A 23,888-nucleotide genomic window follows, 5' to 3' on the forward strand; every position below is an offset into this window, starting at 1 on the left:
ATTTGTGTAAATGCCCATGCGTGTGCGCCTGTTTTCACAGAACTGCATCGCCACCCACGAGTCCAATGGCATCGATATCATCACAGCCCTCATCCTTAACGATATCAACCCTCTGGGGAAGAAACGGATGGACCTGGTGTTAGAACTGAAGGCAAGTAGAAACTGAGGGCTAGAGGTGGCAGCCTTTGGGAAAAGTCAATTGAGGCTTTGCCATGTGAAGCAGTTGGTATTGTGAAACTAAATACCAAAGACATTCTGTTTAACTGATCAAATGACCCACATTGTACATTCTGACCTGAAATGCAGAACTTCACTCTCTTCAAAGAAGGTCCTTGGGAGTGCCAGCTTTTCAAGCCACCTAGAGTGAAGAGGTGCCACCAAAACTGAGCAATGAATTCAGAAACAATAAAAAGCCTCAATTCTGAAATCCACTGGGGTTTGGAAGGAGAAGAGAAAGGCCATTTCTCCATGGTCTCTGATCTTCCTGCCTTTGGGGAAGGGGGCCAGCAGAAGAACAGTACTCCTGAGCCCTTCCAGTGTCTTAAAAATAAATAAATAAATAATTTTTTTACTTAGTTAAGGGACACCTTTTTCCATTCTGTCATTGACTGTACAGAAGGGTGGCTGAAAATGTTGACTTAAAATAAGAATGTGTCTCCAGTCGTCTGATGAGTTCTTTAAATTGTCACAAGTGGGAGACTATAGCTGCCAACCCTGGAGCAACCCTAGCATTTTAATGCCCCGTGGAAACAGCTTTATGGAGTTAAATGATGCCTTTAAGGTGCTTACTCTGTGGGGTTTACTAGCTGACAGTCTGTGTGCTGTTGCCCCAGTCTCTTGCAATCTCTTGTTCTAGGGGGCATGTGTGTGGTGGGGGTGGGGAATGTTCCAGAAATTGTTAAGGATTCAAAAAAAAAAAAAAAACACCTCCAATTCAAGAATTGACCTTGCAACCCACCCTGGTGTAGGATGCTGTTTGGAAACGTGCTAGCACCTCTGAGCTCATTTCCTCTTCTGCCGTTCCCACGTTAGGTAGGGCATGTTGAGATTTGTGTTCTCTCTTATACCCAGAGGCAGCAGTAAGGACTCTATCATGACTGTGAAATAGCCTTGAATTACTAAGGTCAGCTGAAAAGCTCATCCGTATTTATTGTATGAAAGGCGACAGGAGAATTCAAGGCCTCGGGAAAATGTTAACACAGATTTCTCCAGGAACTGCACGGTTAATTTTATTTTGCCTTTAGTATTTAGAACTGAGGGTCCAAACTCAGTTGATTTGAACATATGGTTTAAGTGGAATCTTTTAACACTTCTTTTTTTCCTTCTGATAAATACTTTATACTTGACTTGAATATCATTCAAGCTCTCGTATGGCTACCATTTATCAGAAAGTACATGATGAGTATCTGAAATAGACTGAGATGTGCATGTGTTCCTGGTTGGCATTTCAGTGCCTTCTCAAACAAATTTAGCCATCTGAGGATTATGCTAGAAAGACAGAGAGCACAGTAAATGGACTGAACTTCTCTGACCAAAGCTGGGGAGGAAAACTGGTCTCAATTTCCAGCCCCTAGAAACAAAACGCAAACTTTTGAGGCCTATATACAAAGAAGTATATAAATTGCAGACCTGGGGCCTCAAATGATATTGATCCATGAAACGCTGGGTGTAGGTGCATGGGCATTGTTAACATAATGGGAAGTTATGCCTCATTGGATGTGAAGTGTTCCTTTGGACCACTTTTGTTAACTAATAGCATCTGTACTCATGATATTAGGAGGCAGGAAAGTTAATGGATTTTAGGACAGGGAGAAATTACATTTGTTGCCTGTCATCTCTGTCCAACAATATTGAATATTTAGGGAACAAAATATTTAGGGAAAAAAAAGATTGCATCTATACTGAAAATGTATATACCTTTTACTTTATCTTATTCCCCAAAGAGTAGAGTCTGAGTGTTGACACACCATTTATGCCATACCAGGTCTTACAAATAATATAGAGTTGCAGTAGACAAAGAAGATACATAAGTAATATGCAAATGTCATTCCATGTAAACAGTGAGAAGACCACACCCACCAGCACCCTTGCGTAAATCTATTTCTGCTAGAGCTGCTATGGGATTTACTAGTTAACAGACCATTCTTGAAGGCAGTCTCTTAAGTGTGCTCCTGAACACTCTCTCACCCTATTCTGGGGTTCCAGGGGTTGTCAGAGATTCTAAAAATTATAATGCATGTCTTAACAAATATAGGCCTCTTAGGCTCAACTCAGACTTCGTCCATATGCTTCTAAGGTTCCCAGGAGCATACCCTCTGACTGGTGAAGGTACTCTGCAGTGGGCTTGGTCATAGGATGAACCTGTCTGTCTAGCTGGGATGCATACTCGTTCGTCTGGGCACTCGTCTGTCCAGACAGCTGCCCAGGCTGCTCCTCCATATTTCTTCCCTTGGTTCTCTCCATTTAGAACAATGCTTCAAAGCTACTCCTGGCCATCATGGAAAGCAGACACGATAGTGAAAATGCAGAGAGGATCCTGTACAACATGAGGCCCAAGGAGCTGGTGAGTTGTCACTCACCCCTTGACAGTAGCACCAAGGAACTCAGAGTGAAATCTGCAACAGAATAATGGACCTGCTTCTCTGAGCTTCCAAAAACATTCCTCAAAACAGAAGCAGCAAGGATGATTTAATCTTGCCCCATGACTGCATAGAGAAGTATGGCAATGGACATGGATTGTTCCACATTGACCTATTGGCACAGACCACATATGAAAGCTTCCCTCCCCTTTGCTCGCTCATGGAGACCAGTGTGCAGTAAGTGAGTCTGAATTCAGGTCCGTAGCTCATTTCTTTGACTATGTCACCTGAGGCCGCTCTTGGAGCTTTCTAAGCTGTACTCTCCAGCTCTTTAAAAGAGAAAGTAATATTATATACATTGAAGGGTTATTTTAAAGTCTTAAACATAAGAGTCATATCAGACTTAGCATGGTGCTTGGCAATACAGCCCCATGTGAATTGAGGTCCATTTTCTTCTCTGTATTCATTAATAGGCAAGCATTCTCCACTGAGCCTCATCCCAGCTCTTGATTTGGGGCAGTTTTGTTTTGTTTTGTTTTGTTTTGTTTTGTTTTGTTTTGTTTTGTTTTTGCAAGAGAGCAGGGGTAGGAATAGAAGATTGACACATGGTCCTGTGTAGTTCAGGCTAACCTCAAACTCACTTTGTAACTTAGGCTATCCTTGAACTCTGGATTCTTTACCTCCACCTCCAAGAATCGGGGTTATGGGTGTGCACCACCATTCCCTGACAGCATTGATTATTTGAAATGATGACTTTGCTGTACCCCAGCTTATGATCCCTTTACTTCACTCACTGGGATGACTGGTGTGTGTCACCACACATACATAACCCACTGCCATATCTTTTAAGGACTTACAAGTTGGTGTCTGTTCTCGGTGCAGTCATCTGAACAACAGGGGAGTCTATTTTGAATGTTGGTTTTTGCTGTTTGTTTCCTTGAAACATGACCTGGTTTATTTTCAAAGAGTGACATTTATGATAGACTGTGACTCCCCATGTTGGGAGTTGAGCTGTGAAAGGAGCAACGTTCAAGGATGGGTGATAGGAGTCGAGTCTATTTGGACTTTGCCCCATGCAAATAAACTGTGACCGATAGACTTAAATGAGGGCATTAAAGCATTTCTGCCTCCTGGTGACCTGGATGTGCACTAGAGGCCAGAGCAAAGTCCCTTTATGTATCCTTTGAATAAAAGTTCACAGCAGCCTAGTTCTTTGATCCCCGAGGTCAGGGAGTGAGTTCTCAGCAGAGAAAGGATTCTCTGGGAGTTTACATAACAGCTTATGTAACTGGGGGTAACTGGGCAGCCAAGGATCATTGTTGAGTAGGGTCAGAATGGCCCTTGCCTAGAGCCCATTTCAGATCCTGTGAATCAAGAATATGCTCTGTCGGTGTTGGGGATTTAGCTCAGTGGTAGAGTGCTTGCCTAGCAAGCGCAAGGCCCTGGGTTCGGTCCCCAGCTCTGGAAAAAAAAAAAAAGAAAAAGAATATGCTCTGTCTCTTCAAGACTGTCGTGGGTAGAACAAGTGCCATGACCCCTTGCTATGGCGACACCAACTCCTGGGTTCTCCCTTTGGTTAGAGAACATCATTCTGGATCATAGAAAGGATCAAGTCTTCTTAGCCTTTAGCAACCAGGGCTCTAAGAAGAAAAGCAGGACGGAAGCTTGAATATCCAGAACACATCCAAGTATGCACATGTATGCATGCATGCACTTGTGTCTGCATGTGTAACAGTGCTGGGTTTGGTTTTAGAACTGCTTGGCAAACAAGCTTAGACAGTGAGGGTCTCAGGCCTGAAGTTACACCAGCAGCTGACCCACTGTCAATGCAGCGTATGTGGCTTTCCACATGATTCCTCTTGGATAATGAGAAGGTCCCAGATAACAGCTAGTGGCAATGAAGAAGGTGCCCCAGGCTAAAGGACCTTCTGAATCATCCAAGGAAATGATTGATTCTTGGTATAACTGAACATATTTACTTTTGGTGTTTGAGTTATTAAATTCTGAATGGCATGTTTATATAGGAAAGTTTGGCCAGGCATTGTCCAAGTGCCAGGAAATGGATTTAGATGTGAGCGGCCCCAGCTTCTTCCCCTGGGAACCAAAGTGAGTGTGAAGAGTGGGCAGATGGTACAGTGCTCTAAGAAGTGTGCTACCAGGCTTTGAGGACTCCCAGAGTCAGGCTGGCAGCTGTGGCTAAGTTCAGATCCTAGTTCATTAACCATGACCTCAGCAATGTTCTTTTATGTCTTCATTTCCACATCTATAAAGGAATAGAAATTTCTGAGAGCTCACGAAGTGTTTGTTAGCATTACATTTTAACAGAAAATAATTGCACTACTTTCCCAGAAGCTAGCGGATTTCATAGTCTAGTTTGCACTACCCCCTCATCAACCTCCTAAGGGATCAGTGGTTGGGATAAGGAAAAGTGTGTGTGTGTGTGTGTGTGTGTGTGTGTGTGTGTGTGTGTCACTTTTTGCCATCTTAAAGGGTTTGGGTAATACTGGTGGTGGTAGTGTGTGTCTCTGTGTGTGTTCATGGTGGTGGTGGTGTACATGCAAAAATCAAAAACAGGCCCTCTATTTCCACTGTGGGTTCCAGGATTCAAACTCAGGTCTGGTAAAGCCCTTTTAGCCAATGAACCATCCACCATTTCAACAACCTTTTTTCCCCTGTTAGGGTTTTTTCACCATCAACTTCTAGGACAGAAGGATGTAAGCCAGCCATTGAATGCGTTGATCTAAGTAGAGTGAACGAACTTCTCTTGCCAGTGAATGTGGTGCTTGCTCCTGGCATCATTAGAACTAAGGAGTCTGAGCTGTATCTGATGGGATGGACTATCGTCCTTGGTGAGCAGTGTCCGCTGCAGGAGTAGACTGCTGTCTAAGCTATAGACGCCAGTCCTGCAGGGCCAGCCCTGAGTCAGGACATGTATTCTCTTGTCCCCACCCAAAGGTGGAAGTGATCAAGAAGGCCTACATGCAAGGCGAAGTGGAGTTTGAGGATGGGGAGAACGGTGAGGATGGAGCAGCCTCCCCCAGGAACGTGGGCCATAACATCTACATCCTCGCTCACCAGGTAGGGCCCCCTCTCTCTCTTGCCTTCTACACGTCACCAGTGTAGTAAGCTGGAGGTGCCCTGAGACTCACTCTTCCTGGAAAGCTTTCTCCTAGCACTGGCTGTGCCCATGTGAACAGAGCTTGCAGGTGTGTTAGGTCACCCGCCTTAAGGGGCTGAATTCCAGGATGCTGCCATTTTCCCAGTATGGTGGGTTGGGAACTTGGAAATCCCCATGCTTTGTACATACATCTACCCTTGAGCAGTCACACTGGATGCTTTGTCTGGAGCTGCTAAAAAGGAGTCTTGGGCATTTTATAAATACTAATAAGTCTCCCTTAACAATCTTAAAGAAATAAACTTGATTATCACATTTGGGGATCTGTGGGAACTTGTCCTTACAATTTCCTTTTGTTTGCCTTTCTGGGTGATACTTTCCTTCCCTGATACCAAAATGCCATATTTCATAATCTCTTCCCAAGTGTCTGGGTTTTTAAAGTTGCTTCTTTGAGTATACTGAGTGTCTTCAGGTTTTGGGTGGGGATGGGAAAACCGTAGCCCAGCTGGAGATTGACATGTCCTTTCCTTCACCTCCTTTAAACTTGGGTACAAGACCTGGGTGTGACACAATGAAGGCAAGTGGCCTGGAGTTACTCGGCCCCTTCCCCTGTCCCACGTCACATCCATACTTGCTCCAAAAGGGTTTCTGAGTAGCCCCAGAATAGAGGCTTAATGGGGGTGCTCAGAAAACTTCATGTCCCTCCTGCCTAGCCTAAAATAATCAGAGAAAAGGGGTATCCTGCATGGGCATGAACTGTCCACTCTTTTATGCCAGACTCCCAAAATAGCCTCTGTGCAAAGCAGAGCTTTGCAGAAGGGAGCAAACCTCTCTTTCGTACTTGGCCTTTGACTTACTGCTGGTCATTTTGCAGATTTTTTTTTTATACTCAGAAAAGCAGGGTGTAGCTCAGTCAATACAGTGGTGACCTAGCATGCAAAAAGCCCTGGTTGCCGTAGTGTGCATCCGTAAAACCAGAATTCTGGAGGGAAAAACAGGAGAATCAAAAGGTTAAGGTCATCCTCAGATACATCACATTCAAGGCCAGCCTGAGATGCATGAGACCCTGTCTCAAGGAAAGAAAGAAACCTAGAGTTTAAAACTAGCTCTTATGATCCTCGGCTCCCAGTTTCTCTTTGCTTGTGTTCTAGTTGGCTCGGCATAACAAAGAACTTCAAACCATGCTGAAACCTGGAGGCCAGGTGGATGGCGATGAAGCTCTGGAGTTCTATGCGAAGCACACAGCACAAATTGAGGTATAAACCAGTCAAGCTATAAACGGAATACTCAGGCAGCAAGGCCTGGACCTGCAGTAGATGGTACCCTGTCCCAGGGTTGGCATGTTCTCTCTGCTCTGAGCAATAAAAATGTTGAAGTGCTTCCTGTTTACTAGCTTCTCCCATTAGGTTTCCTAGATTTCCAGTGGTGATCAAAACTATCATGGTTACTGCTTAATGTGCAGAGGGGAGATCAGATCCATATAGATTTGATTACAACTTCTGACTGGCTCCTAAAGCAAGTAGGTAGGACTGATGAGGCAGCTCAGTTTATAAAACATTTGCCATACAACCACAAAGACCCAATTCAATGCCCAGAATCCACATAAAATATCCAGGTGTATTATCAAGCACTATGGTCTCAGTGCTGAGAAGGCAGAAGTAGGCAGGTGGCTGGGTTTGCTTGGCCAAGTTAGGGACGATTTGGTCAGTGAGAGACCCTGCCTTCAGAAAGGGAGGAGAAAGTGCCTGATGATTGACACCAATGTTGACTCTGGCCTCTCTCTATAGTATGTACACAAGTACCCGCACACACATATGAACATATGTACACATGAAGTCTAGCAGAGGACCTGTAGATTATAGGAGGTCTGTTCTCAAGAAATGGAATCCAAATACAGAATGAAAGAACACAGGACTGAAACAAGCAGTTCCCAGATGGAGAAGCTTTCCTGACCTCTACAAGGAAGACCAGGTAAGGGGTGTGTGCTGGAGAAGGCATGACGGCTGGACTGGAGTGAGTCAAGGTGAAAATGTGCATGTTAAGGAGAGGAAATAACACAGAGCAGTCAAAGCTTATACACTGTCCTGGGAAGAAGTCTGCACCTTATCCTCAGAGGAGTGGAACTGCTAGCATTTCCCCCACGGGAACCCCACCATCCTCTATGCATTTTAACAGGACAAAATCCTCACTAACCTCTTGACCCATGGACATCATCTCTACCTGGAAAATGGAGGGACTCTTCAATAATGCTCAGTGAGGATGCTAGCTTCTCTCACTCTCAGGCTCCCACCTGGAGTGTGAATCCCAGGAGGTCCAACCCCTGATTCTTTATATCACCTGCATTGTCTCTTAGTATCTGAAAGGAAACATGTCTGGCTCTAGAGTCTAGATAGTCAGGAGATTGTACCCTGTTCTGCTGAGGAATTTATTATAATGTCTGAAGAAGGATTTGTAGACCTAAGAGACTCACTGGACAGAATGACACATTCAGGACAGAGGCTCTTGGGAGTCTCTTCTTACCTGCTGTCTCAGCTCTCCAGGCCATCCTGATGGAATGCTTCATTTGACCAACTAAATCAGCCAAATGTATGCGAGCACATAGTCTAGATTTATTGATCCTGGTCAGAAGCTTAGCCAAAAGGATGTCTTCCGCATCCTTTAGGAGACAGGCTTGGCAGTGCAGTACATTAAAGATGAGTAGAATCAGGAGGTAGTGTCCAACACTGTGGCCCAGTTGGGAGGAGCCTGAAGCCTGATCAAGATAAAAGGCATGAAGAAAACCTCTTACTACCAGGGATAGAGAAGAAATACTATTCTGTCCTCCTGATTCCCACCCACTGCTAAATCTGCCCAAACAAGGAAATTTTAAAAACTTGCTAACCTCAGAATCAGGCCCTTAACTGGCCAGGACCCTCCCTTTGATTCCCCTGAGGGCTATGTACTGTGTCATAGCTGCTTGGGGCTTTGCTAGTAGACTCTGGACTCTAAATCCTTCATCCATAGAACGAAATTCTTGTCAGAGGTCTTCCTCTCCCCTCCCTTTTCCTCCTGAAGCCAGCTGCACATCTCTCTTGTGCTTGGGGGAAACAAGGAATGGTCCTAATACTAGTCTGTGTAAAGCAGGTGGCCACTTCATAACAAATATTGGAACAGGCCTTTGAGCCTGTGTCCCAGGCAGGCTCTAGGTATTAACCACGCTTCTGGTTAAACCAGGTTGGCTTTGAACCAAAACCATTCTGACAGCACAGTGATTCTGAGCCCCCTCCCCCCAAAACCTGAGGTCTAGCTAGACTCAGGAGGCCCTGGTATAAAGACCATTTTTCTCTGTACTTAATGGAGTATAGAGCTGTGAGAACCTGTCTGACCTCCATAAGAGTTTCCCACTACAACTGGGCCTGAGTCATCTCTCTTGCTCCATAAGGGAACAAAAGTATTGAAAGAGGGAGCAAGCTCTTCCTGTCAAGGGCGTCAGCCCTGAGCTTCACCCGACCTCCTCAGCTTCTGGGGAAGAATGCAGAAAGGCCAAGAGGCCATGTCTCCGGTGTACTGCAGCCTCTGGCCTTTTAGAACTCTCTGTCTCTGAATCTGTGACTTAGTGCAGTTTTCTAAAATTGGAAACACACTTCTCTGAAGGTGGAGCCCATCTGAGGAGGAAGTGGAGGTAGCGTGCAGCCATCTACCCCTGCAGCACCACAAAGCCAGTTTAAGGAACACTGATGCCCTCCCAGAGGCAGTGGGCATATTGGTTCATATGTCATGCATTCTGGACATTATGACAAGATGTAGGAAGTCATTGCAACTGTGGTAGAAAGCAAAGGTCTGTTCTAAAAGTTCTTATTCAGAGTTAACCCAGTTTTGCTATCTGAGGAAGAATAATGGGTGAGGCTTATACTATGACCCAACATTGCCCTATCTAGTATGATGGCCATCAAGCCATGCCTGTGAAATCAAAATTAGATGCAAGTAATTATTCTGTTGCTCATTTGCAATAACTGCATGTGCCTAGTGCTTGATGGCCTCTGTGACTAATGGCTGTCCTCTTGGACACACAAGGAATGGCCCCATTGATAAAGAAAGTTCTACTCTATATTACGGCCTCAGCTGAACACAGTATAAATTGTTCCAGATGAAAGTCGATCATATCTAAAAGAAAACGAGAAATGGGCTTCCCATCTGTTCGTTTTCATCAAGTAATTTTTACACTCTGTAGGTAGATATCTATTGCTGCCGGGAGTTTCAGTCAGGCCGAGCTTGTCAGCTTGTGAAACTGAGCTGGTTGGCTTTACGCTTATCAGTTGTTTGTCCAGACAAACACTTCAGCAATATCTAGTCACGGTTGTACATTGTTTATCTACAGTCTCAAAACAGAATCATTTTAAAATACCTTAGGAGTATATAGAGTATAACTATAATACTTTTATGATTCTAGTGACTTGTTTTTTAAAATGAGGAATATTCCATGCTACAATCACAAAATTAAAACCAGTATTTAAAAGTGAAGAAGCATTAAGATATTAAGGGGAAGGGGCTGATCATATTTAAATGAGTGGAGCAGGAGGTTAGACAAATTCTTACAGACTTAACAAAACTTTTATGTTTGGAGTGCACATGCACAAACACATACGTGCACACAGCGGAGGGCTCTCAAATCAGACAGATTCACATTATCCTGAGTCTTGAAACCCGAGTTCACCGCCAATAGCAAAGCAAAAGAGTCTGCATAAAAGGCTTTGAGAATAATTGCTTACCCTCCGTTTTAACCCTAGATTGTCAGACTGGACCGAACTATGGAACAGATTGTCTTCCCTGTGCCCAGCATCTGTGAATTTCTGACTAAGGAATCGAAACTTCGAATATATTACACCACAGAGAGGGATGAGCAAGGCAGCAAGATCAATGACTTCTTCCTGCGCTCCGAGGACCTCTTTAATGAGATGAACTGGCAGAAGAAACTTCGAGGTGAGTCACAGTGCCTGGACACACTCTGGGAATGCACATCTCTGAGGTTTCACACCTGGCCCAGGGAGTGTGTGTGTCCCTCCAAGAAGGAGCAAGTCAGGAATGGTGTCCCCCCAGCTGAAAACAGAACTTTGCTATCTCAATATCCCTGCCCAATCTAAGGGCCCTAAGCGGGCTACATTAGTGAAGCATTTGATTCGATTGGCCTAGGGGCTTCGTGGATGGCTTCGTGGATGCCTGTTTGGGTGTTTCCCTGTGGAAAGTAATTAGACACAGAAAAGGCCAGGCCTTTTCCTGCACTGGATGGTTCCCTCAGGCTGAGAGTGCAGACTGGCACACCTGTTCCTGAGACTCTCTGCTTTCCCTCTGATGAAGTAGCTCAGGGTCAGAACTCCCAGTCATTTTATAGGCAGTCCAGTTGTTTGCCATAGAAGATACAGCATGGCTCACCAGCAGGTCCCATGACAAAGCCCAGCCAAGTCAAATGAAGATTACTTGTCCAAGGCACATTTATAGCGCTTCCCCCAGACGGCTTCTGGGCTCCCAGTTTTCATTAGCGTTTTTAATGTGATCCTTCAGCACCAGCAGTGTGCTTGGCAGCAGCTCTTGTGACCAACTTTAAAGGATCCTGCTTTATTTGTGTGTGAGTTGGGAGCCAACATTTTTTTTTTTTTAATCCAAAACTCCAAAACTAGGCTCTAGTTGAGATCTTTCTGGCTTTTTGCAGGGTGCAGCCAGCGTAAGAGAGAGCAGTTTGCAGGACCTCTGGTGCTATCTCTGGTCCTTGTCAACCTGAGCAGAGCTAGGCCTGCCTTCCTCACCAGGCTTCCCTTGTCTGCCTTCCTCCTGGCTTCCCTTGCTCTACTGGGTTCACACACAGCAAAGAGTTATGCAATCAGAGTGGTAACAGGTCCTCAGGACCAAGGAGGAGGAGGTACAATCTCTTCCCCCTCCACCATCCCCTGTATCTGTGGACACAGGCAGGCAGCTTATCTGGTCCCGGACCCTCTGGAGCAGGTAGGCGGTAAAGATCCATTTTCTCCAGAAAGGCCACCTCGTCATTCCAAGATTTTTAGTCAAGTACAGCTAATGCCTTCTCTGATTTCAGTCTTGCCAGTTTTTAAAAAAAAAAAATCGTGTGTTCGTTGTAGGGAAGTTTAAAGACAACAATACTTGTCATCTGAAAATTTTTAATTGCCTCCAAAGCCATGTACTAAGAGAAAAATGGGAAAATAATAAGTGAATTAAGCATCCTAAGTACTTAGGAAGGGGAGAGATGTACTCATCAGAAGCAGAATTAAAATAGACTCACTGCTTCCCCTAAGCAGCTTACTTCTACCCAGCGAGCAGAGATTTTCTGTCACGTTGGCAAAGCTGGCTTACCTTTGGCTGAAGTCATAAAGGTTGTGATGGGTGTGATGGGAAGTCAGTAGCCACTTCTCCTTCAGTGTCTGTCTACTGCTGTGAGTGTTTTCTAGTGTTAAGAAATCAGTATGGGGCTGGAAAGATGATGGGTCAGCAGTTCAGAGCCCGGGCTACTCTTTCAGGGTAGCTGAGTTCACTTCCTGGCACCTGCCTGGCCACCCATAAGCATCTGTAACTCCAGTTCCCAGGGATCTGACACACTCTCTTGGCCTCTGTGAGTCCCAAGCATCATGTGGTACACATACATACATGCAAGCTACACGTCCATGCATGTAAAATAAAGATCAAGAAATTTGCTTTTTAGAAGAAATTGGTTTTATCTTCTGCAAATGTTTTAGTTCTAAAACAAACAGCCAATTTGATTTGCTCCTCGGAAACCCGTTCCTGTTTTCTTCTTGAAACACATGCACACCCCCTTCTATGCGTACACATGCTTGCTCGGGCCATCCCTTTCTGACACCTGAAAATCATATGTCTAGTGAAGAGAAGACTCTCTAGGCCGTGGAACCTAGATGACAGAGCAAGAGGAAGGCACAGGTAGAATTGCTTAGGCCGACCATTTCTTGCTTGGAAGTTTTCCTTCGTGCTTATTACATTAGAGGTAGCATTGGCTTGAGTGGAGTCCGACGTCCTCCAGCAAAGCCCAGTTTCTTTAAAACTAGGAACCAGTGTGACTGAGACATGGAGTTATTTAAATAGCTTTGCCTGTCTTGGGTGCCAGCACTCTGCCATTCTGCTGGTTTGTGGCAAGTATATCAGTCCAACTAAATTACAGTCCTTAGGAAAAGAAAACCCGCTGCAAGGTATGGTGGGGGATTTGGTAATGCGCCTATTTCTTCCTGTGGGAACTAACGCTCTGTAAGGAGACAGGCAGCACAAGCAGAGTTTTAAATTGCTACAGTATGAAGCTGATTATGACCAGGGTTATAATCAAGCAATAACAGGTTACAGAGATATGGGGAAAGACTTGAAGGAAGAGGATGAATGGTGGTAACATCTAGGAGAATTTGGATGGACACAACCTAGAAGATTAAGGGATGGGGAGGTATGTTCTGTTGCCTACTGCTGTGATTTCAAACTCTGATGCTTATAAGAACATGAATGTACTATCTTACCGTTCTGGACGTCAGGAGTCTGTGGGTAGAGTGAGTCTTGTGCCTCCTCCTTTCGTTAAAAAGACTTTGTCAGTCCCTCTTGTCATGTAACGTAGCACACTCACGCTGAAGACTGAGGTTTGAGACATTTAAGTATGCATTATTTTGCTTATCTTAGAAGGGATGTTAATTGCTTTAATCCTTCACAAGACACAATGGCCTAAAACAACTTCTCATTCCCTTACAGTGTCCTGTGGTCAGGAATGACTTAACTGGATAGTTACAGCTCAGGGTCTTTCATTAGGTAGCCACTGAGATACCATCCAGAGTCCAGTGCTGTTGTCATCTAAGCACTTGCCTGGCCCTGATGACTCCACTTCTTAATGCTCTCTAACGGCTCTGGAATCAGGGCATTCCTTTCTTCTGCACATAGGCCTTCCAGTGAGTCTCGGTATCCTTGTGACACAACAGTTGCTTTCTTTAGAGTAAATGATTGAGGAGCAAGCATGAGAAGAAAGCCACAGTGCTTTTAAGACCTGCTCGTGGAAACCTCATGCCTGCATGTGAAATATCCTCTTCCTATTAGAAGCATAGCACAGTACAGCCATACTCAAGACAACATGATTAGCTGCCTCTCTTAAAGGTATTCCATCAAAGACAGAGTCACATCAAAGACGGGGGCATGTGCTAGCTCACAGCAGAGGGAGTTCATGGGAGTTGAAGAGGAGCACAGTGTGTTTGTGGGAACTACCATTAGGTTAGGATGTAGGAGCAGCTTCTGTGGGGAAGGGAGAAGGTTTGGAGATGGATGGGACATAGCTCTGTGTGCCACAGGAAGTGTAAAGATACTGTGGCTCTTTAACTATCACCTCGCACCTGGGTTAATAACAATTTGAGCTAGAGAACTGATTATTTGTTCAGATTAAAAAATGAGAGTATAATGAAGATTAGCTTTGGAAAATTAGATTTATTTGTGAACTGTATATCCTAGTTAAAGGCCATTTATCGCAGCTGTACTGAAGGGGACGTATCCCATGCAAGGAATTCTGACTTCCAAGGACAGTCACAGATTTCTGCTAGCTTCTTGCATTTTCCCTGGACTTCTTACAAGCTCTTGATGCATGCATGAGTATGGAGAGGTGCTGTCAGTCTTCCTGAAGCTGTCCCTCAGCCTCGCCAGTCACCAGCGTTCTGCCATTCATCTCTCCTGTTCTTCTCAGGTGTTTTTGTCACATATAACAGAAGCGTCTACTTCGGTCCCCTCAGAAGTGCCAGTGGCTGTTTGTTTCATTTCCACATTGCTTCAGCAGGCTTGGGACGTGGCTCAGTTATACAGTGCTTGCCTAGCGTGCATGAAACCCTGGGTTCGATCCTTAGCACCATATAAAAGTAGGCACAGTGGCATGCAGCTACCATCCCTGTACTCAGTGAAGAAGAGATAGAGAATAAGAAATTTGAGGACATCTTAACCTGCATGGTTGGCTTGAGTCCAGCCAACATTACATGGAACCCTGACTCAAAAAGGATTTCATTTTTGCTTCACAACTATTTTACAAAATACTAAATTGATACCTGGAAGTTGACTGGATTCAGTCAGCTCCTCTATTGAATGGCGACATTGGCTATCTGTCTTGATTTCTTTTACTGACTCCAGATGATCACTAATTGGGAAAATGAGATCACAAATACTTCCTCCCATTTCTGGGCATTTGGTTTCTCTTATTTTTGAAGATGAAGAATTTCAAACTAGATGATTGCTCACAGCTCTGTAACAACAGTTTTGAAACATTGCCCAGGACCAAGTTCTAACATGATTATCAACAGTTACTAAATTACCAGCCACCTCTTTAATTGTGCCATAACTTTCTTTGGATGGATGTTTCCCAAGGCTTGGCTGCTGTTGTAGGCCTCATTATAGGGTCTTTGGTTTTGTCACTGGCTGTTGTCCTAAAGTTTTGTTAAGAGGATTTTACTGGTTGGGAGGTAGGACACAATAGACATCCTGTCTCACATATCCTGTGCTATGCTCTGGAGATGGGGAAATGTTCTCCACTGAGACTGTCTTACGGAAGCTGTCCCCTGCACCGCCATGTCAGTAAAAACTTAGAACTTTGCGTCATCTTTTTCTCTCTTGGAGCCTCTAGATGTAAACTCCACTGCCGGCCATGGTCAGCCCCATCTGGTTTCCCCAGTTCCTTAGTTTTGAGATCAAACGGCAAGTGAGTTGATGGTGAAAAGGGGGTAACTGTCTCGCACAGGGGAATTAATAGAGTGTTTAAGTGAAGAAAATGGTCCCAGGCCCAGTCAGAACTTTAGCTACTCCAACTCTGAGTGTTCTGTCTTCCCTGACATTTCTAAAAGGCTAATTGAATTCTTGGGTCTTTCTGGGCATCTCATCTGGTACTGTAGGTCTTGGGGAGAACCAGAATCTTAGTGTGTGAACTCCGGATAACCCTCAGATTCCATAACTGGTGGAGTTAACAGGGCACGAAGGACTTTGAGATTGCCCAGTCTTTGCCCTTCTCTTCTCCCTTGTGCCCCAATGAAGCTTCTGTTTGTGAGTTCTCCAGTAACCTGATGTCATGTCGCTGTGTGCCAGCTCTGAAACAAATTATCGTTCTTATTGTTGTGATCAAAACTGGGAACAAAAGTAGACTTGTGGGGATCTAGCAGAAGGAAGGCCCATGCCACACTCTAGCACTCCGATGTGCAGTAGTCAACAACCTCACAGGCTTCTTCTGTTCCCACAGCCCAGCCTGTCTTGTACTGGTGCGCCCGAAACATGTCTTTCTGGAGCAGCATCTCCTTCAACCTGGCCGTCCTGATGAACCTGCTGGTGGCGTTTTTCTACCCATTTAAAGGAGTGAGAGGAGGTAACCATACCTTTCTTTCTTTTAGTATTCTGCCTTACCTTTTTGAGACACTGTCCTGCTATTATAAGCTGGCCTGGAACCGAGGATCCTCCTCTCCTGCTTTGGCCTTCTGGTGATAGGCCATCTTACTGATTTTTCGATTTTTCTATGGTTCCTGTTGCTGTCATAAAACACCATTACCAAAAGCAATTTGTGGAAGAATAGGAATTCTACATCACAGTCTATCATTAAAGGAAATACGGGGGGTTGGGGATTTAGCTCAGTGGTAAAGCGCTTGCCTAGGAAGCGCAAGGCCCTGGGTTCGGTCCCCAGCTCCGAAAAAAAAAAAAAGAACCAAAAAAAAAAAAAAAAAGCACGAACCATTAAGGGGCTGGGGATTTAGCTCAGTGGTAGAGCGCTTACCTAGGAAGCGCAAGGCCCTGGGTTCGGTCCCCAGCTCCGAAAAAAAAAAAAAAAAAAAAAAGGAAATACGGGCAGAAATCTGGAGGCGAGAACCAAATGACACAGAAGCCATGAAAGGGTACTGCTTACTGGCTTGTTCCTCATGGCACTCTCAGCCTACTTTTTGATTTTGCTAACAGAACATTGCACAAAACCACAGACTTACACTTTATTTTGAGATATTTTTTTCTTAAACAAATACTAAGTAATCCCATTGGCATCCGGGTCTAAAATAAAATGTTATTAAAATCTTATCTTTAAAAAGGAAAAAAATAATCTGAAGCTCGAGACTCTTCATTTTGAATACCAAGGAGTCAAATCACCCACAGGGACCTGGGCCCTCCCACCTCAATCACCAAACAAGAAAATGCAACTCGGGTTTGCCTACAAGCCAATTAGATGGGGACATTTTGTTAATTAATGTACCCTCTTCCCAAGTGATTCTAGCTTGTGTCATATTGACCTAAAACTAGCCCGCACACAGAGGTATTCTACCATAGCTGGTTCAATACCTTTAATTTCAAAGAAACACTTGATGACATAGGAAGGCTGTGACTTCGGTCTTAAATCCTGTCACTGAAACCATTGGTGCCATTTAGGATCCCAGTTATCCATTTTCAGATAAGATGAAATACTAGTTTTACCCAAGATCTAGTTTTAAATTAAACTTAAAATAGAAGGAGGAGGAGGAACTGTTGAGCCTGTCAGAAATTGTCTTAAGCCCCATGTCTTACATTCAGGGAAAGCATGCATCCAAGAAGTTGAAAGAGACAGCACACCAAGCTAGTTAGGTGCATAGCTGATCTTATAGCATAGACATAAACAGTCGGTTCACTGTGTGTTTTCCTGTACCATGCTTCTGGAGCAATTTTCAACTAAAGACTAAAACCTCTGGAATGTTTTTCCCCTTTGCAGGTCAGAGGTAAGGCGAGTCTTGACACTGTAGCCAGTACTCTTTGAGTGTTTAGTCTATGGAGAGCTGCCTGCCACCATTAATGGATTTCCCCCACCCACCATCTGTTTCCAGACACCCACATGAGCCTTCAACACATTTTGATGAGAAAAGGCAAAGTTTAGGACAGTACTTCTCTATTGGGGACCCTCAACTTGGAAACTGGTATTTGAGAGCCATTGACATTGTGGGGCTCTGGTGAGAGATAGGAAAGGCTCCTCTTCCGTTAGATATTCATGCCCTTTCTCTCTCCTCACCATGTTAGGGTTTCGGTCAAAGCCCTCATGCATGCTTGAGAAGTGCTTTAGCATGGAACCATGTTCTCAGTCCCATGCACCCCAGTCTCCAAAAAGGTTGCTTTTTAGCTGTCTTTCTTCAGAGCTTTTTGGCCCACCAATTCACTTTTAGCTATAACAACCTGCCTCCTGTATGAAACTTAATAGGATAAATAAGCCCCCAAATCAGACCCAGAAAAACACTGAGAATATTTGAACTTAATAATACAGTCATAGATCTGAGCAGCACATGTATAATAAAAGTATACTGAAAGACCAACTTTAAAGTGATAACATTGTATAATACTACATACCTTTTCAAGCACTTACCTTTTCCATTTGGACTTAACTTACATTGAAGGTACCATTTGAATAGCCACTCCTTCCCCACCTTCATTAGCCTGAAGGTCACAAGATTTCCTTGTCCAACTGTGGGTCATGGGCTTTAGAACTTCATACCAATGGATTTACTGGAAAGCAGTGTCAGAGCTCCTGGGAATGAAAAGAGGCTGATCTCACAAATGAATCCCCTTTCATGATATGGACACTAAAGTTACTTTGGAAGCAACAATTCACATTAGAGTGAATGCTTACATTTGTAACATGTGCTCTGGAAATTTTCTGTGCTCAGCATCAACTGTTTTCGGGAAAAATGGTTGTTTTCATACTGCTCAGAAAATATATCTGGTTAATTGGCCTGAAAATGCCAATGTGAAATCAGTATGCGTTAGACTCTGTAGGTGTAGCTCAGTAGTAGGATGCTTGCCAAGCATGACCAAGACCAGGATTTGAGCTCCAGCACTTCCGAAATAAACTTTTCTATGTATGTTTACATCACAGTTTCTTGATAAAAACAGGATTGCTAAAATGTACCTCTTAGATGTACATAACAACCTAACTTTGTACAGTGCTGTGGTTCTATGACTTACATGACCTTTGCAGCCAAGAGCAGCAGTGGCCTTAAAAGCTCCTTTTCAAAAGCATCGTTCCAGCCCACTGAGCCACCTGTCAGAAGCACAGCACTGGTGCACAGTCAGATACTGCTCAATCTTCGAGCATATCACAATGGCTCAAGTAAAGACAGCATGACTCCTTAAACTTTCTTATTATTGAAATATTTTAACTTACCCATGAGCAGAAGGAACAGCATGACAAACTGCCATGTACATCAGCCCAGCTTGAACAATTAACATTTTGCTAAACTTGTTTCCTCTAGCCCCCTACTGTATTTTTGAAACATTTTACAGAAGTTTAGACATTTTGTTGTTTTGACCATAAATATTTCAGTGTGCCTCTAACTTATAAGCATATTTTAAAATATATATAACCACCAGGCCATTATCATATGTAACAAAACTAACACTAAATCTTGTAATAGTCCAAATTCACATTTCTCCAGCTGTCTCCAAAATTTCTTTCTAGAACCAGTCTCTTGGAGTCTAGCACTAGTTTTCAGTACTGTGTTAATAGCAGGGGAAAGAGCAGGTTCTTACCTTGACCTCTTCAGAACTTGGGTGCAAGTGTTGTACCTGCCACATTTATGGTTAAAACAAGGGGAATCTTTTAAAAGCCAGGCTTTGTGGAATGGGTTGTTTTTCGGGTTTTGTTGTTGTTTGTTTGTTTGTTTTTTATCCCAGCACTTAGAAGACAAAGTCAGGCAGATCTCTGTGAGTTCAATCCCAAAGAATTCTAAGATAGCCAGAGCTATATAGTGTGGCCCTGTAGTGTGGCTACATAGTGTAGCCAGAAAAGAAATATGTTCAAAATGTTTAAACATTTATGAAATGAAAGGTAAGCCAGAGAATGGGAGAAAACATTTCCAAAGAATATCTCACTATATCAGGCCATAAATGCAGAAAATGAACACATAAAACAGAATAATAGAAAGACTACTACATTAAAGGGATGGGCAAAGTATTTGCTCAAATAATTAATAAAAGAAGATCTAAGGATGACCAGTAGGTACATGAGAAGATATGCCTAGAGTTTTCAGTAAAATACAAGTTAGAACAGTGATATATTTCTATAGGCCTTCTAACATGGCTGAGTCACAAGACTGTTAATATCAAGGCCTAACAAAAAGAAAAAAATTGTGATTGTTTTGGAAAGAAAGCAGTTTGGCACATTATGTGTAAGAACTAGCAGTCTACTTCTCTATGTTTGTGCAAAAGAAAAGATAATATCAGTTCCACTCCAAGATTTGCACTTGAACGTTCTAGTAGCAACATTCCCAGTATCTCTACATTGGGATGACCACAAACATCTATTCATTTATTGAGTGAATAAATAAATTATAAATTGGGATACTTCCATAGTATGGACTATTACTCAGCAGTAAAAACAATGAAGTAGGAGTGGCTACCATGATTCTTAAACACTTCTCAATCACACAAAAGACTACCTACTAATACAGTTATTTCTCCATTTTCATGAGAACTGCAAGATTATAGTAACAGGAAGCACACACTCATGGTATCTGGGAGTGGGGGTGGAGCAACACATAAACTGCAAAGACCTCCAGCAGTCTGTCAGAGTGCTCATGTTTGTCAGGGTGAACACATTCTGTGTCTTGATTGTGGCAACAACATCCTGTGGTCATCATGTAACAACAAACTGTCAAAATTCTTGTTCTGTGTGCACAGTGAATTAACACTTTTTTTAAACCATAAATGAAGACTATTAACATTAGAGGCATGTACTTCTAGCCATTTCCTAGGTCACTTTGGATAAAATACATAAAGACTGGGTTGCCTTTAAAGCAGAGATATTACACCAACTTCATAGGAGGATAGAGTGGGCTGAAAAAAATGATAATTAATGAGAACAGGAGAGACAGCATGATATATGACAGTTGTTAAATATGCACAAAATGGTACGTATGCCCCCAGAATCCACATTTTTTTTAGCTTCTATAAACCTTACATGCCTTTGGGCCCTTTCATTTTCTGTGTATGAGGTGTACATGGTCACATGTGTTGAGCACATGTGTTTATGCGTGTGTTGAGGTTCAATATAAACATTGCATGTGTTGCATGATCATTCTCCACTTTATCCATAGAGGCAGGGTCTCTCACTGGAGCCCAGGCTAGTCTACCTAGCTAGCCTGCTCAGGAGATGACCTGTCTCCACTTCCCACCCAGTAACATTACAGGAGAGCCACCACACCCACCCAGCATTAACACAGATCCTGGAAACCTGAACTGCCCCTTTGTGCCCATTTTAACCAGCTTGGATGTTGAAAGTAGGAGAAAAAAAAAAACAAGTGGCTGATTCTAGGGGGACAGTTGAAGAGAAAATGCCTTGGGTGGCTGGACTTAACTGGAGAAAGAGCAGCCACCTGCATCAGTACCTCCTTCTGAGCTGTGCTATACTCCTGGCTATTCTAAAGAAGAAAAACTCCTTTATATAAGTGTCCTGAATCATGTAGCACTGCTTGTTTACATCCGAGGGAGACTCAAAATGTGACAGCATTTGCAATAGGGGTGTTTTATTTTTTTTAATGAGTGTTTTACAGAACTGTATTTTTAGCCACGTTGGCTCATGTTATGTAACCAAGACATCTCGTGGGACACTCTAAATAGAACCTGAAATAGCAAGAGATGACAAAAACTGGTAGAAGCTCGTTATCTTCTGGGTTAATCTAACTGTAGATGATGCTCAAGAGCCGGAAGTTGCCTTCCCCCTTCCCTTGAGGAAATCAAATTGATCCATGGAACCCGCAGTTTTGCTTCCCATGTTTTGAATATGAGTAAGCTCAGACTTCTGGTTCCTCCTTCCCCAGAAGTGAATTACGACCTGTGAATGGGTTTTATTTATTGAATACGAATCCGGTGTCTCCTCTGGGCCAGGTACTTTTCTCAAGAGTCTAGACAGAAGACAGACAAGTAAAATGATGGTTATCAAATAGCAGCATTTGAGGCTGGGGAGATATCTCAGATGGTTAAGAGCACTGGCTGCTCTTCCAGAGGACTGGGATTCAATTCCCAGCACCTACATGGCAGCTCACAACATTTGTAATTCCAGTCCCAGGGGATCTGGCTCCCTCACACAGACATACATGTAGGCAAAACACAAGTGGACATAAATAAACCTTACAGAAAGAAAGAAGAAAGAAAATAGCAGCATTTGAGCCAGGAATGTAGTTCTGTGGGTAAAGAACTTTCCTAGCATACCAGACCCTATAGGAATAATCAGGAAGTATGGTGACATAGTGTAGGAGGAAACACTTTGCAAGTTCTTTGTGAGTAGGAATGACTTACCAAAAATAGCAATGTCTCAGCTTAACCCAAAATACACAGGAAGACCAGAGAATTGGGGGAGGGGCAGTCATGCATAAGAAACATGAATGAATGCTTGGGAATCCAAAAACCATAAAACTGAGATTTTGAGGTTTAAAAAAAAAATCAGAACGTCATTTAGAGAAGTGACTGAAGAAATTGTCGTCAGACCTATCTTACTCTGTCACCTAGATGCCATGGAAACACAAATTCCAAAGAAGTCTATGCTGTCTTTCCAGGAACACTAGAGCCGCACTGGTCCGGCCTCCTGTGGACAGCCATGCTCATCTCTCTGGCAATTGTCATTGCGCTGCCCAAGCCCCATGGCATCCGGGCCTTAATTGCTTCTACAATCCTACGACTGATATTTTCAGTTGGATTACAGCCCACACTGTTTCTGCTGGGAGCTTTCAATGTAAGTATGAATCGCTTTATTGTACAATTCCTACATATGAGTAAATAGGAATGCTTTTCATTTGGTCCCTAGCATCTCGACCTGTGTTTTCAATCTAGGGGAAAAAAAGTGCTGTTAGCCTGATATCTTCCTTGACCTCTTCAGTATAAATTGAGTCTCCCAGGGCATCCTTTGGGCTTCAACACAGCCTGAGGAGTTTCCCTCTCAAGAGCTAGACAGGAACAGTAGCAGCAGAGGAAGTTTAAGTTAGTTTGGCCTGACCAAAGTTTGTTTGGACCATAGGTTTTTAGCCAGCAAATCAAATGATCAAATATTACCGTAGCACTCGGTTGTCAAAGGGCTCACAGAGAAAAGAGGAGAGAGGTTAGAGGGACTTCATAAACAGAGCAAGTGTTGAGGGAAGAAGGGAATAAGGAATGGCTATTTCGATGTCACTGGAGCTCATGGGCGTACTGTCATTATAGTTGAAGGGATATCGAGAGTCCTTAGGAAGCACTGCTGGCTGATGGAAGCCTGTGGGTGGCATAGGACTCCTGCATCTTGGGAATCTCATAGTATCTTCCTTTGGCTTTGGTTTCTAGTCTAAGCATGTAAGAAAGCTGAGGTGGCTGTACAAAATTGGAAGTGTGATAGAAAAATATGGGTAACACATAATTGTGTCTAGGTATTCCGATGGCAAAAGCATCAAGGAGTCTGGCAGGGTAAGCTCAGAGAAAGGCAGCAGCTTTAAAATTGTGCTTTGTTGATTTGGTTTTGGTTTGCTTTTGGTTTCAAAATATTCTTGCTATAGAGCCCAGCTTAGCTTTGAGCTCTGTGTCCCACGCTGATCTTAAGATGACTATGTAGCCCATGCTGCCCTCAAATTCATGTTCTTCCTGCCTCAGCCTTCCAGAGTGATAAGATTACAAGTGTCTGCCACCACACCTTATGAAACTGTACATGAAAGAATAGAAAAGGTGGGGCCAGGAAGTGCCACACTCAGGAAAGCATTTTGCTTGTTTTAGGCTACAATAGGCCTAAGCGGAGCAATAGGCCAGAAAGCTGTGTTTAGGGTGGGGACTAATCCTGGAACACTGAAACTCTGGAATAAATTCACTGAATGTCTTCTTCCAGGTTCACGTGTATTTCCAAACCATCATTCCATGGTGGTAAATGTTAGATGGGGAGTTGAAATAGAAGATCAATGACAGAATACATACGGGAAGTTCAGGGTTCAACAAATTAAAAGTGTTGTAACTGCAATACTCTTCAAAGACCCAAAGAATAATTATGAATCTCTGAAAAAGGGAACCTACCTAGCTGTGTTTCCCAAATGCTTTAGCCTGTAGTTTTGCAGATGCATCAATGGGAATAATGCTGGGAGATTCTGTTCACCTTGGTAGGAAATGCTTGCAGTGTTTTGAGCCAAGATAGTTTTTACAAAGGCATTTTAGAAAATTCATTGATCCGTGTTATATCGACTGAGGTGTGAGGTACTGTAGGC

At 43.4% G+C, this 23,888-nt stretch overlaps 1 protein-coding gene across 18 annotated transcripts in view; it reads left to right on the top strand.

Annotated features, from left to right (window-relative positions):
• Itpr1 (inositol 1,4,5-trisphosphate receptor, type 1) overlaps positions 1-23,888 on the top strand; it is a 367,970-nt gene that overhangs the window by 256,997 nt on the left and 87,085 nt on the right. For all 18 annotated transcript variants that reach the window (XM_087656084.1, XM_087656085.1, XM_087656086.1 and 15 more), the window contains 7 exons: positions 41-151; positions 2,468-2,563; positions 5,535-5,657; positions 6,846-6,950; positions 10,461-10,653; positions 15,923-16,045; positions 22,230-22,405. In XM_087656084.1, coding sequence (XP_087512210.1) covers positions 41-151; positions 2,468-2,563; positions 5,535-5,657; positions 6,846-6,950; positions 10,461-10,653; positions 15,923-16,045; positions 22,230-22,405 — 927 coding nt within the window. The remainder of the gene's footprint in view (positions 1-40; positions 152-2,467; positions 2,564-5,534; positions 5,658-6,845; positions 6,951-10,460; positions 10,654-15,922; positions 16,046-22,229; positions 22,406-23,888) is intronic.

Source organism: Rattus norvegicus, chromosome 4, assembly GCF_021556685.1.
Source record: "Rattus norvegicus strain SHRSP/BbbUtx chromosome 4, alternate assembly SHRSP_T2T, whole genome shotgun sequence".
In the NCBI taxonomy this organism is placed as follows: domain Eukaryota; kingdom Metazoa; phylum Chordata; class Mammalia; order Rodentia; family Muridae; genus Rattus; species Rattus norvegicus.